The following is an 18978-nucleotide window of genomic DNA, read 5'->3' as shown; positions in this document are numbered from 1 at the left end:
ATAAATTTTATATTCTTCTGATTCTCGTATGCTTGCATCAGATTACTAAGATTACATTGCAAACTGATTACAAACTACATTTAAAACTCATTACTCAGCCTTCAGCCAGCTGCAAATACACGCGCACTATCCTAAAATACCACATTTTAGGATAGTGCCTCGGGCCATTTTGCAAACAGTTACAGAGGGACACTCTTGAATCGCAATATTCTGTGTTTGCGATTACAGCTGTCGGTCGATGTAAAAGGTAAACAGACAGGTCAGCGGCCAGCAGTTCCAGGCAGCTGTCCCATTTCTGGCATTTTCACCGCTCGGCATTCCAGCTGTCTGATGTCATGGCTCAGAAAACCTCCATGTATTCCTCCGCCACGGAGGCACTATAATGTATTTATAAGCGCCTTCTTAAGAAAACACGGTTAACCACGTAGTTTGTACGAATATATAGTGGAAATGAAGTATATTCCAGAGTTGTTCGGGAATTGATTAACCGCTGAGGCACAAATGCTAAAGCTACACTGCCGCGGATGTAGACGGAATACACTTGTTGCTCTTCCAATCCCAGGAAGCGAAACACGCTTGGAACTTGAGTGAACTATCGGAGCAAGAGGCATGAGTGCAACGTTAGTTTTGATCCAGAAACTAACAGCAGACAAATTAGCTGTCTATAATTCCGATACTTATCTCTAAAGCAGCAATCTGTAGACCTTGATGGCGGAACCCCAAAGGACTGAATCCTTGTAGGACAACTGTTTTGCTGCTGGTGGCTAAAGGGTAACGTGAACGTTTTTTGGCCAAAATATTTACCGGCGACGTCAGCTTCCCAAGGGTGTCGTCTATTTGCTGGAACAAAAGTTAGCACGCTAGCGTTAAAGCTAAATTAAGTTGTAGCTCATGTTTAATGTTACAGGATTATTACAGGACATTGAAAGTCGTAATGATAAGTAGCTGGTTTGGAAAGTGTCAGACATTTGGCACTAACTTCTATAAACGGTGTATATAAAGAAAATAAGTTGTAACAGAGCTAGATAGTTTGTAATATAGTGGGTGCATGGTTGAAGTGGAAAGGATTGGGATTTTGCTTGTCGCTTTCTGCGTGTTGAATCAGGTCACTCTTGTCAATGTTTGGATCTGACTATTCACCGGATGGGGATTAATCTAACCACAAGCCTGGAAAAAAATGGCTGGCAAACCTTAGTGTTCACCGTTAATTTCTCAGACCATGTAGCCCTCTTGAAATTAAGTCCATAGATTTGTTTTAAATGATGCTAACTTTCAGATAAACGGTAACATTAATGAAATCCTCTTGGTGGCAAATCCAAGATAGCCAAGTTAGGTAACTTAAAACAAATTGCCGCATTTAAGAGGATTACTTTACGTTAAGTCTTGTGGTTGTCTGGTCTGGCATCTGTTTCATGGTGACAGACCAGGTGTGAGCACAATATGGTAAATACGTGAGTGATGAGTGTGAGCGTTTAATGTGATTCACCTTGTTCTGCGTCCCTGAGTTTTGTTTAATGCCAGCCTTTGTTGTGTAATATGGTGTTTTGGAGATGTTTTGAGACGTTTCTTTTCTTGCTTTTCAGATCTGTCTGTTGATAATGAACCCCATGATTTGCAACATTCACATAAGTTTTGAGAGGACAGCACGGAGGAGAATCTCTCAGGACTAAGTGAAGACCTCCCTGCTGAGGAAGTGTGAAACATGCCCTTGCCATTTGGCTTAAAACTCAAAAGGACTAGAAGGTATACTGTTTCAAGCAAGAGCTGCCTTGTCACTCGGATTCAGCAGCTCAATGGAGAGTTTGTTGAGTTTACACTTTCAGTGGAGAGCACAGGGCAGGAATGTTTGGAGGCAGTTGCCCAGAGACTTGAGTTAAGAGAGGTATGTATGTCTTTTCTGCAAATACAAATACTGATTGTTTTATCTTTTCAGAGAAACTTTTTTCAAACTCACCATCTCAGCAAGAAAGTGTTTTTGTTGAAGTTGTTCTCTAGAGACATTCTTACTTTGAAATGGTGAGCAAAGAAAACAGAAACTAAGATAACCAGTTTGTCATTGTTTACTCATATCGTGTAATCTCTAATGTTTGTCCTGCTAATGACATGGCTTAGGATTTTTATTTAATTACATACTCTACACTTTTATGTAATTACATGTATGTAGCCAACTCATCGCACAGATTAGCAAACAGATAATGCATGTTTTTGAAATTTTCATTCAAACAGAGCATGCACATGATGGTCAAAAAAGGTAGTTCTGAGTCAGGACGTCAGTATCTGGTCATTACAGCCACACAGTGACCACATCTGTTTGCCATGCACTGAGAGGGATGTAAGCCTTAGTGTTGTCATACACAGTTGTACATTAAATCAGTAGTAGAAACATACAGGGAATGTGGCGTAGGAACTTGTACTGTGTGACGTCTGCAGAATGTAGCAAGGCTTCATTTATCATCTACTCTGGCTAATAGTGCTAGTGGGAGGCCTCCACCCTCATTTAGAGGTTTTGTAGTATGCAGCAAGTAATGCTGTATCATTTGTTTTTGATATCAGTAGGGTTGTTTGTGCAATCATTCTTCCCTTGGATTGGATTCTTTGATAGAACGATTAACCAAGTTCTGTAATTGATTTGGGAGTGTAATTTATTAAGATTAGTACAGATCTTTGTTTTCAGTGATCACCTAATTCATTGTCCCACTTGCTAACTGCATGGTCAGTAGGTCCCGTGTTTTGACGTCTGTTAATTCAGCCTCAGCCTGATGCTGTAAACTATAATTTTGTTTACATTAGACTACAGGCAATTTCCATTCAAAGAAATTAGATGCCATAACCTGTGTCATATTTTATTGCTATTTTCTCTGCGTGGGAAATTATTACTTCACAAAAAAAAAAATACTTTTGAGTAATGTTCACATAGAGCTGCAGATCACAACAGGTCTCTTTCAGCTAAACTGTCTTTCGTAAACAGTAAGCCCACAGGGGTTACTTTTCTTGCCATTGTTCATTGTGAGATGTTCAGACAGTCACATGACTGAACAGGGAGTGCCATCAGCCTACCTATGTTTTGAGTATTAAGTATATATATGATGAGGAGACTAGCAGATTAGTGTACTTAAAGTAAGGGGTTAAATAGGATGTGTGTGTGATATTGATCTCAAGCAACCTCATGACATTGCTCTGAAGTTTTATATGCAATAAAAGTGTGGTAAATATGCATTGCTTCTAGTTAACTGCAAATATCCAAACCCAAATTGGTCTGCCAGATTTATAGGTTGCCCTAGAATTAGCATGATAGCTGCACGGTTGAAGTGTAATGTGTCCGCTTGCTTTCTTTGCTTGTTAGATAACATACTTCAGCCTGTGGTACTTCAACAAGCAGAACCAGCAGAGATGGACTGACTTGGAGAAGCCCCTGAAAAAGCAGCTGGACAAGTATGGGCTGGAGCCCACCGTTTACTTTGGAGTCGTGTTTTACATACCCAGTGTCACCCAACTGCAACAGGAGATCACAAGGTGATGTTCCATCAGTGACATGAAATGTGTTGTCTACGCCACTAACCATATTAGCCTTGTAAAAATTCATCTTAAAGGATATCAGTCAGACAGGTATAAATTATAGTTACGAACTGAATGCCAAGCAAGGTTTAGTGCAACTACATCAGGTGTTTCTCAGCTCTGGTCAGACTAATGAGGTGTTCAAGGCAAGAATTTGATGAAGCACCTTAGATGCACAGTTACAACCAAAGAACCAGATGCTAGTGTTTCTTACCTCTCCCGGTCCGTCTCCGCCATGTAAAGGGGCATCAAGTATAGTGGTTTAAATATGTCATGAGATATTTTGATGTGGTTGTTGGCCGCTTGTCTGTTTCCTAATCTTAAGTACCCTGCTCTCTTTCCTCACAGATATCAGTATTACCTACAGCTCAAGAAGGATGTTCTGGAGGGCAGGATCTCATGCTCACTAGAACAAGCTATACGTTTAGCTAGCCTGGCAGTGCAAGGTAATATGAATGCATAAGCCTAAGCCTTATGACAAGAACTTGAGTTGGACAAGAGTGGGGTTTCTTGGTATAAATCAGTCTGCAGTGACTACAAGCAGCTTCAGCTCCCAGGCAAATTAATTACTGGTGCTATTACAGAGCAGTTGTCCGTAATCACAATATAAGGCAACATCTGCTGAAAGAGTAAACCTCCCCTCACATCTACAAAGCTTGGAGGACTAGAATGGTTTTCAGTAATTTCTGGACAGGAGGCTTGTGCCAGTTCACTAAGGTTTTTACCAGCAAGCGAAAGGTTTCTTCTCAAAGCACAACTATGAACATGGGACTTTAGGTTGGTATTCATAAAATGTTGTTGTGAACCACATCATTTTATTACACCCCATGTCTTGTTTTAAGTGTATTTTTTTCACAGTAGTAGTAGTAGCCTCTGTTCAGCCACTTAGCCTAAGGTTTATAAAAACATTTTCACAAATATACAGCACTTTACAAGGAACATTAAACCTAAACCAACCTATAAAATTAGTCAGGGTTGTGTGTGTGCATGCATGAGCCTCAGCCCTGAAACATCCTCCTCCTTTTGCCCAGCCAGAAGAATCTCAAACACTGCTGGCAAAGTTATATCAGGCCACTGCAACTTACTGGCCTGGGTGTTAGCATAGCAGAGCTGCTGAGATCACTTACTGTTGCAGCCATGTTGAAATGACTGACCAGCCTGCACTATGTGCCTAGAAGAAAAGTCCCATGAAACGTCTTGCAAGAGCCCTTAAGATTCAGTTATTGCTTAAGTTGTTTTGCACACTTGGAATTTGTGCTGTAAAAAAAAAAAAAAGTTGTGTAGTTCCTATTTTGTGTCCCTGACTAGGATATTTTGGAGTGAAGGGCAGTTGTAGCTTTTGAGCATTGCTAATACCTGGGATACTCAAGATAGTTGTGAATGTTGCCAGCAGGCAGCCTGAAGCTGTAACAGTTCTGGACCTCTGCGTTGTCAGACGCTGAAGCAATTCCCTTCCATAACAAACGAGCCCCTCCTCTCCTAAAATTAGTCCATCTAGTCATCATACACTACAGTTTTCCAAAAGGTATTACACCATTCTGCAATTCTTGAATGTCTGTTTTGCCTTGTACTAAACGCAGAAATTGACATGTAATAGGATTTATTTAGAGGGCAGTGTCATGTGAAGTATGTCTTGTCATTTAGACTATCTTTCTTTATGTTCACAGCTGACTTTGGAGACTTCGATAGATATGATTCCCAGGAGTTCCTCCAGAAGTTTGTGCTATTCCCTATTGTAAGCGTGTGTTTTTTTTGTTTTGTTTTTTTTTTTGCATGTTCAACACATGAAATGAAAAATATTTCAGATCTGTGTTCATTTGTGTTTTGTATCAATCCTGACTCTGTCTTTGCAGGACTGGATTCAGGATGAGCGAGTGCTGGAAGAGGCCACTCAGAAAGTGGCTCTGCTTTATCAGTCCTTCAGGTGAGCATGTTTTCAGAGCATCAGCATGCCTATTCTGTGTGTGGCTCAACAGACAGTTTCACACACTTTCACATATTGCACAGGCGAGCATAGTTCTTTTGCATCTGTCCAGGCAATCTTTCCCAACAGATGAAAATCTATCAGGGTAGATATCTGTTATCTGGATTCACAGTCTCAATCAGGATATACCATATATATGTCCATGTGTTGTTTGTATTTAATGTAGGTTCAGTGGGTGTTGACTGTCGTTTCTTCATGTCTTTCTCACCATTTTTGTCCTTTTCAGGGGTTTGTCAGCAGCAGAAGCAGAGATGTTGTACATGCAGGAGGTGGAGAAAATGGAGGGCTACGGCCAGGAAAGCTATCAAGCCAAGGTAGGTCTGCCAGATCCATCCTGTAATCCCCAACAGCCCAGACCTCAAAGAAGAGTGAAGCTGCATATCATCACTAATGTTGCACTTGATCAAGGAACTATTGGGCTGAAAAACAGTCTGGATTTTTTTTCACCTAAAAGACTGCTCTGAATCCCTTCTTCCTTCCCTCTTATCTAAACAGGACAGCACCGGCACAGATGTTACCCTTGGATCCTGTCTTGATGGCATCTTTGTCAAGCACAAAAACGGAAGGCCACATCTTTTATTTAGGTAAATCTAGAAAGAGTTTCAGAATGTTTGCTTGACTTTTGCACTGTCTAACCATCCTGAAGTATGATCCACTTCTCAGTTTGAAGCATTGAAAAAAAGCTTTGCCTGCTAAGTTGTGACTTTAAGCAGTAAATTCAATTCTCTTGGTATAGATTGAGTTTTGTGGTACAGGTCATGCGTATTTTTGGGCGAGGTTGTCTCGTGTAATGTTCCTTAATGCTATCTGGATCTGAGTGTGGCCTGGGAGGAAATGAGTCAAGTAGACTGTAATAGCTGATAGCGGATTGAGGGGGCATTATTTGTCAGTCCAGTGAGTAAGTTAACATTCTTGACCCAGGCTGAACTGTTATCTATCTACATACCTTCATGAGTACTAGATACCTTTTGACTGACTCCCACACGTGTATTGTCTCTTAAAAACATGCTGTGAGATTTTGAAGCCATTGTGACATCATGCATATTTTCCCCTCTCTCTCTCTCTCGGCCACTGTGCTTTGATTGGCTGTGTAGGTGGAATGAAATTAACAACATGAGTCACAACAGGTCCTTCTTTGCCCTCGAGCTAGCCAACAGAGAGGAGAGTGTTCAGTTCCAGACCGTAAGTCTCTGCTGCCATTACACCTTCTCTTCTCCCTCCATCCCCAGGGACATTGCAATCTCTTATTGGATTTAGCAAAATAGGAAATCGCCTTCGTGGTGCAGCTTACCATCAGCTAGTCTTAACAATGCACCTGTGTGTTTGTATGTGTGTGTGTGTGTGTGTGTAACTGGCTTTAACTTGGATTGTTTGGGTATGAGTTGGTCATAAAGTCACATACCATTAACTCAGTGTAGAAGTATTTAAGAGAATCCTTTATTAGTCCCTCAGTGGGGAAATTGCATAAAGCATATGTTGCATTGGTCGGGAATCGAACCCGGGTGAACCCACGTGGCAGGCGAAAATTCTACCACTGAACCACCAATGCTCACAGGCATTCACAGGAATTTTATTTGTAGGTAACTAAGCAAACACCAGATCTGCACTAATTCTCTCACCATATACATTTTTATTTTCTCCCTTTTGTGTAGGAAGACATGGAAACCTCCAAATATGTGTGCCGGATGTGTCTGGCCAGACTCAAGTTTTATAAGATTAACAAGAGTAGCCTGTAAGTTGTTTTTTTTTTTGTTTTTTTTTGACACGTCTAGCCTAGTTCCTGTGTCTTTGTTCCTTGTCGTCTCATGCATGTGTCTCCTCTTTGGTGTTGCCTCACTTCTATCCTCCTCTCCTCCTCTCTCTTCAGAGAGGAGTGTGACCCCCTGCCTTCTGAGGGCTCCCAGAAGTCCCTTCTCACTCTATCCTTTCCTCGCTTTCCAATGCTCTCTCGTCCCTCTCTACCTTCTAATAAGGGGTGAGCAACACAGTCAGCCACCGCCCACAGTATGCCTATCAAGCAGGTGCCACCCATCCTTTTGTGATTGCGCTAGCAATTAACAATAACCACGGCAAACAGGCTCTTGGTATCTGAAATGAGCCTTGGGGTTTGAAGCATGTAGTGTATTTTTATCCAAGTAAAAGGAATTTATATATTTAGTTTATAGTCTAAAGCCTTATTAAATCCACAGGGACCCACACCCACTACAGTCTGTAATACAGTGTCTGTCATAGTCCTGTAATTCTTCTGCCTTCAATAGGGAAGATTATCAAACCTCAGTACATGTTGAGTACCAACTGGAACATGTCTGAAAATATGTCTGTTGGATTGAACACGGAAAATTTTTATGTGCTTTGTTAAGTTCAAATCAATTAAAAGTAAAACTAATCGCACAACTCATAACACCATTCCGGCTGGTGTGGTGGAGCAAAAATGTTTCATGGTGCGCTAGAGAAGAGTGGTGGTGCAGTGAGTTTTAATTTTGATGGACTGTGGACTGGTTTTCACCCTGCTGTGTGTGTGTGTTCTCAGAGTTAGATGGCGAAAAGGTTTTGTAGAAATACATATTCCTCAGAGTAAGGGATTGGAAAAGTTATTATCAGTAGTTGTATTATTGGGTTACATCATCTTTTTTTGACCCATGTTTGTTTCCCCACCAGCCAAACCCAGCCCACAGTTGTAAACCCAATCAGACGGAGATCCTCGACCAGAATATCTCTGGTAATGTTCATGCATGCGCAAAAGACATTTTTCACATTTTGTATTCTTGTGTACTGCGTTCCAAATTATTATGCAAATTGTATTTAAGTGTCATAAAGATACATTTTTTGTTTTTCAGTTAAACTCATGGATGGTATTGTGTCTCAGGGCTCTTTGGCTCACTGAAATCAATCTCAGACACCTGTGATAATTAGTTTGCCAGGTGTGCCCAATTAAAGGAAAAACTACTGAAGAAGGACGTTCCACATTATTAAGCAGACCAACATTTTCAAGCAATATGGGAAAGAAAAAGGATCTCTCTGCTGCTGAAAAGTGTGAAATAGTTGAATGCCTTGGACAAGGTATAAAAACCTTGGATATTTCACGAAAACTTAAGCGTGATCATCATACTGTAAAGAGATTTGTGGCTGATTCAGAGCACACACAGGTTCGTGCAGATAAAGGCACAGTGAGGAAGGTTTCTGCCAGACAAATACATCCGATTAAGAGAACAGCTGCTAAAATGCCATTACAAAGCAGCAAACAGGTATTTGAAGCTGCTGGTGCCTCTGGAGTCCTGTGGTTAATGACATTAAAATTATGCTGACTGTCATTTGCATTGCCTATTTAGAAAAATCATAAAAAAATATCATTTGCATAATAATTTGGAATGCTGTGTATACATTTCTGGCTTGCGGGATGTGATGTATGTTAAAATCATTCACACTGCGATAGATTGAATTTTTTGCTCTTGAAATGTATTTGAGCAGTAACTGATTTCCTCTCTTGTTGATTCACAGCCAAAGCCTCAGGCCTACATGATGCCCCCTCCACAGATGCACTACAATGGCCATTACACAGAGCCTTACACATCATCACAGGGTAACTACTGCATAGAAAGAGTGCTAGTGCATGGGAAGATTATAAGTCATTACATGATGCTACTCTTTTTTTTTTTTTTTGCACTGTGATGCCAACTCTTTAGCTACATGTAGATATATGATTGTTATGTAATTACTAATTCTGTACCCATCTTGGGATGTCCTCGCTCTCACAGACAACCTGTACATGAACAGTCAGAACGGTTTTTACTACCACTCTCAGACCAGCCTGGACTGCCCTCCTCTGGAATACAGCAGCGGAGGGCGTTTACGGAACGGCAGCGTCTACAGCGCCCACAGCACCAGCTCTCTAACCAATCCTCAACACTACCTTCAGCCTTCTCCCATGTCCTCCAACCCTTCTATCACCAGTGATATCACCAGGCCGGACTACATCCCCTCGCATCGCCACAGCGCTCTCATCCCACCTTCCTACCGCGCCACTCCTGATTATGAGACAGTGATGCGTCAGAAGAACCGAGGAGCGGGAGGAGGGATGGTTTTGTCACAAGAGCACCGGCAGAGTCACTCCATGAGGAACCTGAACATTGGAAATTCCTACGCCTACAGCAGACCAGACCCTCTAGTTTACAGCCAGCCAGAGATCAGGGGAGAGCACGGTGGAACAGCCCAACACCACCACTATCCCTTCCATCTGGGCTCCAGTTTCCACAGCCCCTCTCCATACCCCTACCCTACAGAGAGGAGGCCCGTGGTGGGGGCGGTTAGTGTCCCTGAGCTCACTAATGTCCAGTTACAACAAGCCCAGGAGTATCCAGCCCCCAACATCATGAGAACACAAGTGTACCGACCACCTCCGCCCTACCCATACGCCCATCCTCGGCCTGCAAACAGCACACCTGACCTGTCACGTCACCTGTATGTCAGCAGTAGCAACCCAGACCTGATCATCACGAGGCGTGTGCACCACTCAGTCCAGACTTTCCAAGAGGACAGTTTGCCTGTTGCTCACTCTTTACAGGAGGTGTCAGAGCCTCTTTTCAGCGGACCCCCTCACAGACACCCATACCACGCTCAGAAGCGTAACTCCATTGAGATTGCTGGATTGGCTCATAGTTTCGAAGGGATGAGGGTCAAAGAGCAGAATGTGTCTTCCTCAGCAGCAGAAACTGCCACGCCCCCTCCCGGCCTGCATGGCGGTCGCTCTCAGGGCTCACAGCTCAACATGTTCTTGGAACGTACAAAGACAGAGGATAGCGACGACATTAAGCAGGACGTGCAGTATGGGCACAAGAAGTCCCTTTCAGATGCCACCATGCTGGTTCACAGTAGTGGTGAAGAAGAGGAGTTTGAGGACGATAGTGGACGTCACACTCCACTTTCTCAGGACGCAATTGCAGCCATTGTTCCTGAGCACGGGCCCCAACAGCATCACAGCCTGACATCTCTCTCCTCTCTGCCGCCTCAGCCGCAGACACCCATAGAGCCTCCTCCTGCGTATCCCATAGGCTCCTCCCTCGACCCCTCTATAACTGGCTCCTTGACGTACAAGGTTCACCCCCTGATCCAGGAAGGCGAACCTCTATACATGTTGTCAGATTTACGACAGCCCAGGATTATGCCCTCGGTCTCAGAGGGAGACCTGAGCGGCCAGGCCAAGCAGAAGACTAAAACAGACTTCAAGAAGAGGCCTGTGTCTGATGTGCCTGCAGGAAAGAAAACAGTGGAAGGTCTGCCCCCTCCAGTGAGTCTTGTTCCCAGTCTCCTATTAATAGAGCTACCTATTAATGTTTGTTAACTCTACCTACATCAGCTAACATATCCATGCAGTTGTTTACATTAATAGCACAAAGCAGTGATTTAATAATATAAAACAGATGCATAAAAATCTATTTTTCCATACCGCTCCCAGTGGATTAATCATTACAGCTATACCAACCACTTCACATTTTGATATTTTGTTATATTTGACTTACTTTAAAGATTTGAAGACATTTGTCTTTAAATCTTAAATTAAAAAAATAAATAATAAAATTAAATGAAATGAAAATAAATGCATGTGAAACCAAGGTTGATGATTTATCAGCTGATTAGTTTATGTTTTCTCTGTTTTTATATTGGTCTATAAAAAAGCTGTGTAATATCTCAGAGAACCCAGTGTCAAAAAGCCAACAACTGTTCCCAGTTTCTTGTTTCTTCTGAAACAATGTGTTGATGTACTTGTTTCTTCTGAGTAACACGATGTCTGTGCGTCATCAAGATAACAGGAATATACAGGTAGAAAGCATTTGGCAGTCTAAGCACTTAGTTTCAGTGGCCAGCATTGACTGAGGTACACAGGCTCACTTTGACACATATTCAAAGAATGTCATTGGACTACCTTTGAAAACCGGATAGGTGACATTCTGCTGGAAAACACCCAGCGAAGCTGCACTGCCCCTCCCCTCGTCTCCCTGCCTCCCCTCTCTGCGAGGGCCATGTACATTCAGTCTCACTTCTTCCTCTGTCTCTACTCTGTTGTCCTACCAGGGCATGAAGAAAGGAGCTAGGTCAGAGGTGAAGAAGATGGGCCCTCTAAAGGTGGCTAAGCTCAACGGCCTGTCAGTGTCCAGGCAGCCAATGCACGACGAGGTTAAGGATGAGCCTGAACGAGCCTCCAATGACGAGAGGGTAAGGATGATTCGCTTTTCACAAGACAGGTTTGGAAAGCAAGAACGTATTTAATGTTTAGTTTAGGTATTGGTAAACTATTAGATAATGTGAGATGTTGTATTTTTTTATGACTTTACTTTGTTTAGCATCTTTATTTAGCCATGGCTGATGAAGACTCATTACCAGACATTGTGATGCAAGACAGATGAGGGAGAAAGTGTTTGCCAGTGCTGTGAACATACAGCTGAACTGGTCGGCCTTGTTAATCTTGATGCTTGTTGCATTGACAGCATGAGGGTAAATTCCAGACACAAAAACGACAGTTTTACAGTTTACAGTAAACTACGTACTCTTATAGCGATTGCTGCAGTAAAAGAAAGTCACACTTCAGTAATGGAAGATAAAGCACAAAGGAGCTGCTGATTGTGTATAAGACTTCCTCATGATTGTGTAATGTCTGTGTCACCGCTGATTCAATTTTGACCAACACTCTTAACGCATTATTTGTGTTTTTAAAGTTAAAGTGATTGGCCTAAGGAGGTCAGAATGAGGTGAATCAGGACTCATGACAGTGATGTATTTACCATTTCTATTTCTTTTGTGTGTGTGTGTGTGTTTGTGTGTCAGTGTAAATGGCTGGAACAGCACATGGACAGGGGAGAGCTGTTGAAAGAGTACGAGAAAATCCCAAAGCGTCCGGGAGGCGAGTACACCGTCGCCCAGCTGCCAGAGAGCGGAGACAAAAACCGCTTCCAGGACGTCCTCCCTTACGACAGCAACCGAGTGGAGCTGGTTCCCACAAAAGAGAACAACACAGGATACATAAACGCATCACATATTAGAGTAAGCTGTGAAGAGCTGTATCTTGGCATCTATCTTACACAAACTACATGTACATGATTTTGTTCAAAGCACCTACACATCCTGTCTTTCTCTGGTTCATTAATTCTTTGACTTTAAGTATTCACAGTTTGGTCAGTGCAACAGCTGAAAAATCTACATAAACTTGTTTTACAGCCTTAGTTTGGAAGCTGTTCATGTGTGGCTGCTTCTTAACCACTTAAAAACTGAAATATTTCTGAGTTAACAGAGTTTGACGTGTAACAAAATACTGCCAGTATGTGTTTGAGTTTTCAAAACAGATACAGAAACGTAAGAGCGGCCTACTTCAGATTCAGTACTTTTTAAAGGGGCACTCAGGTGATTGAGTTGGCGGACTTATGAAAGACAGATGAAAGCAGTAATTGTCTGAATAAATCAGTTAGAAGTGGATTCAAGTTCCTAAAATGCTGGCTCTTATACTTCCCCTAAAGCAACTTGGTATTGTTAACATTATTCACCCTGCCAGTAAGTTCCCATGTCTGTGTTACAGCAGGATTACTGATACAGATTTCCCAACCCAATCTGACGTGACCTTGATGAAATTGCTGACAGCGTCAAGATTATTTTCACAGACTTGACAAAACTTTTCAGAAGACATAATAGAAGTCATGATGAGTAAACTAAAAATTGTGGACTTCCCCTTTAAGGTTTAGTTCCCTCATTAAAAGTACCATAAATGCAAGCAGCAGTGCAGTGACATATTTAAAACTTGAGACAGAATTCAGAATGACCCGAGTTAAATTACTCAAAATCCATCCCTTCGTCCAATAAGCTGACAGTAGCTTAGCTCTGTGGACTACAGCTGCTCATGAGTAGCAAACATGCTCCTCATACACAGGCATTTGGTTTGTAGGAAGGCAGTGAGTGTTGTGTAGTCACATTTCACTCCCTCATTATCGTGTTTCTGACACAATAGAATTACTCATCTCTGCTCGGAATGATTTCAATTTTCTGCTGCTCTGGCTCTCAGGTTTTTTTGGTTTTTTTTTTAAACCTAATTACTGATGAGATCCTGTGACTGATGACTGTAAAGATATGTGTCTCTTGTCTCATTAGATAACAGTAGCGGGACAAGAGTGGAGCTACATCGCAACGCAGGGTCCCATGTCGAACACGTGTCAGGACTTCTGGCAGATGGTGTGGGAGCAGGGTGTCTCCATCATCGCCATGGTCACTGCCGAAGAGGTGCATTAAATTTCATATTTACAGCTCCACGTATTTTATTTCTCATCACCGCGTGGGCTGACCTTTCGATGTCACTGTCTTCCCCCAGGAGAACGGCCGAGAAAAGAGCTTCCGCTACTGGCCACGGCTTGGCTCACGACACAACACGGTGACGTACGGGCGCTTCAAAATCACCACCCGGTTCCGCACCGAGTCCGGCTGCTACGCCACCACTGGGCTTAAGATCAAACACCTCCTGACAGGCCAAGAGAGGACTGTCTGGCACCTGCAGTACACAGACTGGCCTGATCACGGCTGTCCTGAGGACTTCAAAGGCTTCCTCAGTGAGTGGGATCAATCAGTTTTAGGGTCATTCTTTTTTCTGATCAGATCCTTGATGTTTCTGACAATATGGCTGTGTTACATTTGCACTTACAACAACATCAATTCCATATGTGCCATGACATTATATCAGTTTTGTATGAAGTTAAAAACAAAGAGTATATATTAATATTCACTGGTATAATCTTCAAGAAAATGTGGGTTTCCAAAGTGTCATGTTAAAAATGCAGTATTTGTTTACCCGATTAAGTCTCAAGGGAGCGTTCTCAACTTTTTCCAGCCTACCTAGAGGAGATCCAGTCTGTGAGGAGGCACACAAACAGCATCAGTGACCCAAAGAACACCAACCTACCTGTACTGGTCCACTGCAGTGCCGGGGTGGGACGGACCGGAGTGGTCATCCTATCTGAGATCATGATAGCATGTATAGAGCACAATGAGGTAACTTCTCTCACCTTTCACAGAAGCAGTACTGAAAAGTAAAGCTTTCTCCAAGTTATGGCCCCATGTGGTGTTTATTTTCTTGGTCTGTGTTTTCACTGCTGTTTCTCTCACACTCATTGTTTCTCTGTTTCAGCCACTGGATGTCCCAGAGGTCCTACAGAAGCTGCGCTCTCAGAGGATGATGATGGTTCAGACTTTGTCACAGTACAACTTCATCTACCGGGTCCTCATCCTGTACCTCCGCAACTCCAGGCTGATATGAGCACAGGCGTCTGTCCGGCCCGTCGACGTACACTGTCATCACAGATGAGTTCAGGGTGGAATTTGCTCCAGGTTTATGCCAAACTGCACTGCGATGATGTAGCCGTGTAAATCTGTTTAAATGTAGTGGTCGGTATGTGGTGGACCCTACTTTCGGCCAAGTATTAAATCAGGTAAGGCTGAAGGAACCATGTGCGAATATACAAAAGAGACACAAGGCCACATAAAGGAGCATAAGGACTTATAACCTGCCTCTAAATAGTATTATATTATTTTTTACATACATTATTGCTTAATAAAGCCCAGCACTTTTACAGTACTTTGCTGTACATATTGAACTAATGTTAAGCTGCATAAAAAAAAAAACATCTTTATTATAGACGTTATTGAAAACAGTTGATTTATTTTCATTTGACTAAGGACGCTTTTCAAATGAGTATGTTTTGGATTGCTGTTGCTATTGGTTCTTATAATGAAGGACTTTTTTATTGTAATGAACAAAAGCTCAGAAATAGAGCTCAAGGATGCAGTTAAATTGAGGCGCTTGCACCTAAAATAGTCAAGAGTGTGCTTTTCTTGTCTTTGTGAAAGATCCTTACTGCCCAGCCAGGCATCTGTCACCTTTTAAAAAAAACTCCTGCTGAAACTAAGAGTAGTGGGAGAGGATGGATCGGTCTCTGTAAAACACTGGTTTGATAGGAAGCAGAAACATTGCACAGGTTTGGGAAATCTGTAGTTGAGGAGCGAGGGAAGAGAACGTCAGCAGGGTTTTTGGGTTGAGAGTAAAACTGGAACATTAAATTTTATACTCATATTTTTTTTTTTTATCATGAGAACTGTTAAGAATTTCAACTCAGAGTGCTGTATTTGAGCGATCTACTTTAAAATCTATTTTTAAGACAAAGTGCCTAAATATCTGCGTTGTAAAGTTGAAAGCGTTGTGTATTTTTGCATAATATGAAGGAAATGTAGACATTTTTCTCAGTGTCATTTATTGCTCGTTTTGCATTTATTGCAGTGATATGTTAGTAATGCCATTTGATACATTTGAAAAACATCCCTGCAAAAAAAAAAAAAAGGATTGCAAATGATAATATTCACGAATTGAGCTCAGATCCCTAAAGTTGGAACAGATGAGCCTTCATTTTAATGCAAGTCTGTCAGAAGACCTAGTCAGGAAACAGGAGGCCATGTGACCTAACAGTTGCAGTCAGTGTGCTGTGTTTTACGTCACCCCTGCTGGCTGTGACGCTCAGTATTAACATGAAGCACAAAGTCTGAGGAACAGACTATCTCCAGTTTCAGTATTCTGGCTGTCATGCTTGTTTTCTGTCCCTCTGCTGTTACAAATGGCCTCCTGACTATTAATGAACACTTATGCAATCGCACTCAACTGGAGCCGGACACAGTATGTGTCTATTTCCTGCTCCAGCTGTAAGTAGTATTTTACAGATTTAAAAGCACTGCAGAGTTTACAGTAAGTGAAATATCTTTTTAATTATTTCTATTTGATATAAACTGCAGCTTTGCAATTCAAGGCGTATGCTTAATTTATAATGAGGCCAAAGTGAAGAGTTTGTCCCTAATTTTTCTTACCCTGATATTTTTTTTTTTTTTTTTTTTTTTTTTTTTTTTTTTTTTTGTTGACAAGTTTTTGGAGTCAAAGACGCAAAAAAAAAACTGGAGAAAACACAGCTGATAGTGATATATATTGTAACACCTGTAATTTTGGAATTTGCTTGAGATTTTGTGTTTTCGGTTTTAAGATACTGATTGAGTCTTAGTGTGGAGACTGAAAAGAGTGACTTTTGCGGCCAAGATGTAACTCATTTGTCCATGTACAGGTATGTTGTTCATAATGTACACAGTGTAAAATTCTGCTTTAATGAATATTGGTTATTGTACAAACTATGTATAAACTGTATCTATTGAAAAAAAATGGTATGCCATTGGAAAGTGTAGAATATCTTTTCAGCCAAGAATAAATATTCGGAAATAACTGTCACCTGCTGCCTTTCTCAATTCACATCAGTCCACGATGCCACCTTGTGGTAAGGATTAGCCACTGACATTTCATTGGTTACAGCCAAGGGGGGAGTTGGTTTCAGCCTGGTACATTTTTTTGTTTTTGGTCTCTTGACAATTTCCACCTCCGTGAAAACTAGGGGGAGGGCGGATTTTTTTTGTACCACAACTGTTTTAGTGTTATTTAGACTTATATAAATTAGTGCGTGGTTACGTTGAGTGACAACCCATAGACAGGCACTAGCAGTTAGCTCTTTGCTAAAGCATCGTCTGGGCTACATCCAGAGGCCTCCGGTTGACAGGGGCTGCGGTGTCCGTGTTTGCCAATTTTCGGAGAGGTTTTTGTGACAATATGGCTTGTTGTAGTGTAGACTGTACTAACCGACCGTCGAAGGAGTCTGTGTTGCAGTTTTTCGGTAAGTAAATTTCTCACTGTTTTACCTGGATGTTTGCGCTAATTAGCGTGTATTAGCATATTTTGCCGCTGGCTTATGACTTATGGTCGTTGCTGATACAGATAGAGGACCGGAGCAGCTAATGTTAGGAACGCTGTTGCGGTGTGTTCCGTGCTCTCAGAGTCCGTTTCTTGCTGGAATACTAGGCTACAATTTTATTTCTTCTCATTTTTCTGTTTAAAAAGTCCGACATTGCATGGACAAAGCAGCTCCGTCAGTAAGCGGCTGCTGTTGTGTGCTGCTGTAACTGTAAGTGGATAGTGGTTATCATTAATAATAATGACAACAATAATAATGTTTTAATATATTTTATTATATGAATATGAAATAATAATGATTGTTTCACAGTTAAATAATAGACTAGAAATAACCCCCCCCCCCCCCCCCCCCACCCGCGGTTACACGGGGTAGTCGGGTCGGACTCGGGGACTGTCGTGTGGAAGATGTAGCTGCGTGTAGCGGCCGCTTAGCTTGTTAGCCTAGCAGATTAGCTGATTAGCCTTAGGCTAGCTCGGTTGCTCCGAGCTAAGTGGCCGGGTTCTCGGCCGGCTGACACCCGCTGACCCGCAGAGTAACCGCCTCTCCGCCAAATATGGAAAGTACACTCCCACTAAAATCCAAGATGGCGCAGCTCAAATGCCCATGGTTTGATCACAAAACCGACTCCCCGAAGGCAATGGGTGACGTCACGGGTGCTACGTCCGTGTTTTATACAGTCTGTGGTTACAGCAAGGGGGGAGTTGTAGGTTTCAGCAGTGAGAATCAGTGTCCCTGTTTGTTTGCCAATGTTCGGATAGGTTTTTGTGACAATATGGCTTGTTGTAGTGTAGACTGTACTAACCGACCGTCGAAGGAGTCTGTGTTGCAGTTTTTCGGTAAGTCAATTTCTAACTATTTTACCTGGATGTTTGCGCTGATTAGCATGTATTAGCATATTTAGCTGCTGGCTTATGTCTTAATTGGCGATTTATGGTCGCTGCCTACAGATAGAGGACCGGAGCAACTAATGTTAGGAACGCTGTTGTGGTGTGTTCCGTGCTCTCAGAGCCCGTATATTGCGGAAACACTAGGCTACAAATTTATTTCGTCTCATTTTTCTGTTTAAAACACAGCAGCAACATTATGACCTCTGTTGTATGCTGTGTGTCGCGGTCGTACGGGGTCGAGCTAGTCGGGTCGGACTCGGGGACTGTGGTGTGGTGGATGTAACTGCGTGTAGCTGCCGCTTAGCTATTTAGCCTAGCTGATTACCTATTTAGCCTTAAGCTAGCTCGGTTAGCCTAAGGCTAACCGCCTCTAATTTGGCGAAGAGGCGGTTACTCTAGGGGTCAGCCGGCCGAGAACCTGGCCACTTAGCTCGGAGCAACCGAGCTAGTCTAAGGCTAAATAGCTAATCAGCTAGGCTAACAAGCTAAGCGGCAGCTACACGCGGTTACATCCACCACACGACAGTCCCCGAGTCCGACCCGACAACAGAGATCATAATGTTGCTACTGTGTTTTAAACATGACTGTTTCAGATAGAGAGGTTTTAGGTGGAGCTGCTGGGTTTGGTGGAGTTGTGGGGGGAAATTTATTTCTAACCTAGTATTTAACTGTGAAACAATCATTATGGTACTAAATAACACTAAAACGGTTGTAGTGCAAAACCCCCCCATGACAATAATATATTAAA

General features: G+C 42.3%; 1 protein-coding gene and 1 non-coding gene across 3 annotated transcripts; one reads left to right on the top strand and one right to left on the bottom strand.

Annotated features, from left to right (window-relative positions):
* The first annotated feature begins 573 nt into the window (after nucleotides 1–573).
* Nucleotides 574–16829, top strand: ptpn21 (protein tyrosine phosphatase non-receptor type 21). Of its 2 annotated transcripts, XM_041060388.1 has the most exons (20): nucleotides 574–771; nucleotides 1584–1882; nucleotides 3344–3513; nucleotides 3904–4001; nucleotides 5223–5290; nucleotides 5409–5479; nucleotides 5766–5853; nucleotides 6035–6123; nucleotides 6634–6721; nucleotides 7192–7271; nucleotides 7407–7514; nucleotides 8198–8258; nucleotides 9038–9119; nucleotides 9295–10823; nucleotides 11609–11749; nucleotides 12359–12574; nucleotides 13670–13798; nucleotides 13887–14121; nucleotides 14400–14560; nucleotides 14697–16829. In XM_041060388.1, the coding sequence occupies exons 2-20, from the start codon at nucleotides 1703–1705 to the stop codon at nucleotides 14823–14825; spliced, it is 3723 nt and encodes a 1240-aa protein (XP_040916322.1). In that variant the 5' UTR covers nucleotides 574–771; nucleotides 1584–1702; the 3' UTR covers nucleotides 14826–16829. The 2 variants fall into 2 exon arrangements, with proteins under 2 accessions (XP_040916322.1, XP_040916323.1); XM_041060389.1 differs by lacking the exon at nucleotides 7407–7514.
* On the bottom strand, nucleotides 7017–7088 carry trnag-gcc. Its single transcript has one exon. It is a non-coding gene; the product is annotated as a tRNA-Gly (tRNA).
* Nucleotides 16830–18978: the final 2149 nt, after the last annotated feature.

The sequence above is a fragment of the Toxotes jaculatrix genome, chromosome 17, assembly GCF_017976425.1.
Source record: "Toxotes jaculatrix isolate fToxJac2 chromosome 17, fToxJac2.pri, whole genome shotgun sequence".
In the NCBI taxonomy this organism is placed as follows: Eukaryota; Metazoa; Chordata; class Actinopteri; family Toxotidae; genus Toxotes; species Toxotes jaculatrix.
The sequence above is the reverse complement of the archived record's forward strand: the minus strand, read 5'-3'. Positions and strand labels throughout refer to the sequence as shown.

Bases quoted from the DNA above. Each gene is read 5' to 3' on its own strand.
- ptpn21 (XM_041060388.1), top strand. From the start codon at position 1,703: ATGCCCTTGCCATTTGGCTTAAAACTCAAAAGGACTAGAAGGTATACT. The intron at 6,722-7,191 runs GTAAGTCTCTGC...CCTTTTGTGTAG, and splicing joins AGAGTGTTCAGTTCCAGACC to GAAGACATGGAAACCTCCAA. The intron at 14,561-14,696 runs GTAACTTCTCTC...TCTCTGTTTCAG, and splicing joins CATGTATAGAGCACAATGAG to CCACTGGATGTCCCAGAGGT.